Source organism: Triticum aestivum, chromosome 6D (genome assembly GCF_018294505.1).
Source record: "Triticum aestivum cultivar Chinese Spring chromosome 6D, IWGSC CS RefSeq v2.1, whole genome shotgun sequence".
In the NCBI taxonomy this organism is placed as follows: Eukaryota; Viridiplantae; Streptophyta; class Magnoliopsida; order Poales; family Poaceae; genus Triticum; species Triticum aestivum.
Window position 1 is genome coordinate 429,964,569 of NC_057811.1, and position 5,286 is coordinate 429,969,854.

The 5,286-nt window shown below is 47.9% G+C and overlaps 1 protein-coding gene across 1 annotated transcript in view; it reads left to right on the forward strand.

Moving 5' to 3' along the window:
• Positions 1-2,166: 2,166 nt before the first annotated feature.
• Positions 2,167-5,286, forward strand: part of LOC123145590 (probable pectin methyltransferase QUA2) — a gene marked incomplete at its 5' end in the record, with an annotated part of 5,347 nt that continues 2,227 nt past the window's right edge. The window contains 6 exon segments of the mRNA XM_044565053.1: positions 2,167-2,671; positions 2,763-2,892; positions 3,672-3,912; positions 4,308-4,530; positions 4,661-4,830; positions 4,954-5,257. Of these exon segments, the coding sequence (XP_044420988.1) occupies positions 2,167-2,671; positions 2,763-2,892; positions 3,672-3,912; positions 4,308-4,530; positions 4,661-4,830; positions 4,954-5,257 (1,573 nt within the window).

Consider the following 5,286-nt stretch of genomic DNA (forward strand, 5'->3'; position numbering starts at 1 on the left):
TGACGCTCCCCTGTTCCGACCCGGTCGGGGGAACAGGAAGGGGACGCGGGGCGGGGGGGGGTGGGCTGGGCCGGGGCGCGGCTGCGGGTGGCGGCCCAGCTTGGGCCGGGGGGGTTTGGGCCGCGGTTCCAGTGGGGGGGGAGCGGGCCTTTTTCCTTTTGCTTTCTTTTTCTGTTTTGTTTTCTGTTTTCTCTTTTTTGTTTATTTCCTTTTCTGTTTTATTTCATTTAAAAGTATTTAGACATTTTATAAAAATGTGTTTTCTCCACCATAATTACCAGTGTATTATTTAGAACCCACTGAACATTTCTGTTTGAATTTTTGAAAACTTTTATTTTCCACTTTAATTATATTTGAAGTTTGAACTAGGAGCTTGACAAGGGTGTGGTTCAAATGTGATCTAGCCCTGTTTAGCACATGATTAGCTTAATCACAGGGGGTTACTGTAGCATGATTCCCAGGGTGTTACAGAGGGGGTACTTGATATGTGTATATTTGATATGTCTTACTCTTTCTCGGAAAACACAAATAAAAGATACTCTAAAAAAGCCACATTCCTAATTACAATCAATTGATGTTCGCAATGAAACATAAAATCGATAAAACAATTAACAAGCACTTAAAAAGGAAGCAACATTAATATTTAGACATTGAATCATTCATGACTAACGGATCTCACGTTTAGTGTCGTCAGAGAGCATGTGGAGGTGTGTGTTTGATATGACTAACGTATCTCACAAGAATTGCTTGGTGTTTGTCTTTGATTGATCTGCTAGGATTAGGTCTTTGTTTCTCTGTGTTCGTGTGTCTACATGTTGGATTCTTCCGATCTACGACTCCTTTCCTCCACGACAGTTGTTGTTTGTAGTGCGCTGGTTTTGCATGGCGATTTGCCAACTGTATACTACAATAAAGTTTGCCCCGTTCCGATGAGGGAGAGGCGCTGACGGCGGCGGCCTTCGGCACACTCCATCGCTTGTGATTGTCGCTAGGTGGTTCTATGAACCTGAATGTAGTTTCTGTTAATTCTGATGTTCTTTGTACTGCCTCGAGAGGCGATGAATATACCAATTTTTTTGAAAGCAAAATCATCCATGACTAACAACGGTTGGGCTTATATTGATTAGGATCATCTTACAGCTCTTCATATTCACATTTCTCCAAGCAAGAACAATACGTTAGAACAATGCAGAGTAGCTGCAACATGTTTCCCTCGGGCCTGCCTCTCACTTCCCTCCGGTGTCATCTTTCTAAAATATAAACCCCAGGCCCCGGGATTACACACGGCATGTGGCGACAACAGTACCTGATTTGGGATCTAATGACCAGCACGATCATCGCTAACTTATTCGACCCAGAGTACTACTGCAAATCTTATAATAAACCCCAGCAAATCCAGCAGAAAAATAGAAGAAAACTCACATTCTGTAGCATCACGAGACTGTCGACCGGACGGACACACGTCAAGCAAAAACTCATCATCCGGTACATCTCCTCTCCTCCTCTCCTCCGCGGGGCCCGCGCCGCATTGATTTTTCAGTTCCATCCCCACCGGCCTCGCCACCCCGCGTCCCCGCTCTCCCACCGACGGCGGGCCCGACCCCGCCCGTCACCGTCACGCACAAGCGGCGTGGACCGCGCCTTTATTTATACCGGTGCCGTCGACGGAGCAGCCGGCTGTTACACACGTAGTAGTAACAGAAGATACGGATTGGGAGCGCGCAGTCCCGTCCCGCTCCGTGGCGGCCGAGAGGGGAGGGGAGATCCGGCGCGGAACGGCCAAGGACGCGCTGCTCTGGTGGCGTGGTACGCTCGCTGGTACAGTAGTAGTACCACCGCCACTGCTGCGCCTTCTCTCGCCCCATTTACTCGCCGTGCGACCGCCATTGATTGGCTCACTGATTGATTGAAGGGGTGACAGGCGGTGGAGTGAGACTGGGAGTGGTCGAGTGCGGCGCCATTGCGGAATTGGGAGCGGGAGCCGGTGGTGGTCCCATGCGGCGCGGGCTCGGGCAGTGAGATCCGCAGCAGCAGCCATGTCGCGGCCGCTGTACCGGGGGTTCTCGGGGGGCGGAGGCGGCAAGGACCGCTGCGCCGACGAGGGCCGCCACTACGACCCCAAGGAGCCCAGCGAGAACGGCATTGGCGCAGGCGGGTGCGGCACCCCCGCGCGGGGGAGGAAGCGGCACCTGGCGGCCGCGGCGGCGAGGATCGGGGTCCTCGTGCTCGCGGCGGCGGCGCTCGTGGGGTCGGTGGCGTGGGCCGGGTCGCTCTACGCGGGGCGCGGGGCCGCCGCGGCGATGGCCGCGGCCTCGGCGCACCGCGGCTACCGGCGGCTGCAGGAGCAGCTGGTCACCGACCTGCTCGACATCGGCGCGCTCGCCGGCGGCGGGCTCCGCTCGCGGGAGGCGGAGGCGTGCGCGGCCGAGTACGAGAACCACGTGCCCTGCTACTACAACGGCTCGGACGCCGTCGACGTCTCGGATCTGGGCGGCGGCGTCGTCATCAGCTACGAGCGCCAGTGCTCGCGGGAGGGCAGGGCCACCTGCCTCGTCGCGCCGCCGCGGGCCTACCGCACCCCCGTTCGCTGGCCCAGCAGCAAGGAGTTCATCTGGAAGGACAACGTGCGGATTAGCGGCCATGAATTCTCTTCGGGGAGCCTCTTCAAGAGGTACATGACCCGCAATTTGTTACTACTGTATTTGGGAAATGTTGAGTTGGTGGCTTCGTTTGTGAATTCGCTTATCTCCGATTGTTCGTAGGATGATGGTGGAGGAGGACCAGATCTCTTTCCCGTCGGACGCACATATGTCTGACGGTGTGGAGGATTACGCGCATCAGATTGCGGAGATGATTGGCCTGCGGAACGAGTTCAATTTCAATGAGGCTGGGGTGAGCTGTTACCAAGTTCCTCTTTGTCTTTAATAATGGTTTGTAGTGTCACAGGTGGTGACTGGAGCAGGAGCTAGCTAGTAGAAATAAACCAGTGACTTTCTGGTTTAGTAGAACTAAACCAGCGACATTTTTGTCTTTGCAAATGACTGAATTTACTTTGTTAAAAAGACACAATTGCTACTGTTGTCTGTCAACTTGCTTAATTATTCTGACAAGTCCTGCCAAAATTTCCATCTGATTTTATTGAACCTAGGTATCAGTAGAGGTTGCATAAGATAACTTTCACCGTAATCTTTTTAATCTGGAATCATGGAGAAAGCTCAAGTACAGAAATGTCTCTTCAGTTTTTTTAGATAATTGCACTAACCGCTTTTTTTTTATTCTGGGATTTGTGTCCAGCAGCACTGGTCCATTGTGGTCTTTCCATTAAACATACCTTTACAGATTTTGCATGGTCAGTGGTCTGGAAAGTGCTGGTCAGGTTCCACTTAATATGGCCTTTGAAAACCATGTATAGTCAATGCGTTCGAAAGTGTATATCAGGGTTTCCTGTACTGTGCTGCGAATGTTTTGTTGGTATGACAGCCACTACGATCCATAATGTCAAACATAGTGGAGATATATTGGGTTGTACTTTTCTTGGCAAGTTCATATGATGTTTCCGCTGTTGCTATTTGCTACCTCAGCTCATAGTTCATCTGCTAGTCCGATATCATAGTTCAAGATATTGTTGAGTTTATGCCAGTTCTGATTTCTCAGTGGCATGTAATTTTCAGGTGAGGACAGTCCTTGATATAGAATGCGGATTTGGTACCATGGGGGCACATCTATTTGAGAGAGACCTCTTGACTATGTGCATTGCTAACTATGAGGCATCAGGCAGTCAAGTGCAAATCACACTAGAGAGAGGAATTCCTGCACTGATTGGTTCATTTGCATCAAAGCAGCTTCCATATCCCTATCTTTCATTTGATATGGTGCATTGTGCAAGATGCAATATTGAATGGGACAAAAACGGTATGCACGGAGTATTCCCTTGGTTCTTTTCGGTGTTTAACTCTCATTGATCGAAATTATGTTAGCTAGTCACCAGTTCAAGCTAACCCATCAACAGCCATTAGTGATGTGCATGTTTACCACCTTTTAAGATTGTACGCAGAGATGACGCAAATATGTTGCTGAGTACTAATGTTAAAGGACATATTATCATCTACCAAAAGTGAAAAAACATACTGTCCTTGTGAATGAATTCTGCCCTATCTTATTTCAGGATTGTTTGCCACTACCAACAGACATACACAGAATTAAGTTAACAAAAATCCATCCGTAGATTTACATAAATATGTACTAAAAATCTTTTTTTACTTCCCATGAAAATTTAACAGTATTGTTACTTTACTCTGATGTTGCAGATGGTATTTTCTTGGTTGAAGTGGACAGGCTCTTGAGGCCTGGTGGATACTTTGTTTGGACATCAAGTCTGCATACACACAGGGCCTTACGCGACAAAGAAAATCAAAAGAAATGGGCAACCATCCGCGACTTAGCTAATAACCTCTGTTGGGAGATTTTGTCACAACAAGAGGAGACAATTGTGTGGAAAAAGACAAATAAAAGGGATTGTTACAGTTCAAGGTATTGAATTTCACATTTCCGTCTTGCCCATCTATTGAATTTAACTGCACACTAATATTTGTAAGTTCTACAATGCTCTCATGGAGATAAAGGTTTGGAGGAATGATGATTTTGCACTCCCGTGTTACAGGAAATCCGAGCCTGTGCTTTGTGCTAGAAGTCATGATCCGGAATTGCCATACTACAAACCACTAAATCCCTGCATAGCAGGAACAAGAAGTAAGCGTTGGATCCCCATTGAACATCGCACAACATGGCCTTCTCAGGCTAGATTGAACTCAACCGAGCTTGATATACATGGTAAGTATCTGCATACACAATGCAAGTAGAAAATCACAAACAGATGGATGACACTGTTTAGATGTGAGCATTTTTATGGTAAAATGTTGTCCGTCTTCCAATAAAAACCTTCGAAATTGCCAGGTGTGAATTCGGAAGTCTTTGGTGAGGATACTTCAACCTGGGACTCCATGGTGCGAAACTACTGGTCTTTATTGTCTCCACTTATATTTTCTGATCATCCAAAGAGACCTGGTGATGAGGAGCCACATCCACCATTTAACATGCTTAGGAATGTTCTGGATATGAATGCTCACTTTGGTGGATTTAATGCTGCTTTACTCAAGTCTGGAAAATCTGTATGGGTGATGAATGTTGTTCCTATAAATGCCCCGAACTATCTGCCGCTTATTTTTGACCGTGGATTTATTGGGGTTCAACATGACTGGTAAGTAATTGCCCCCGAGTTTTTCCTCT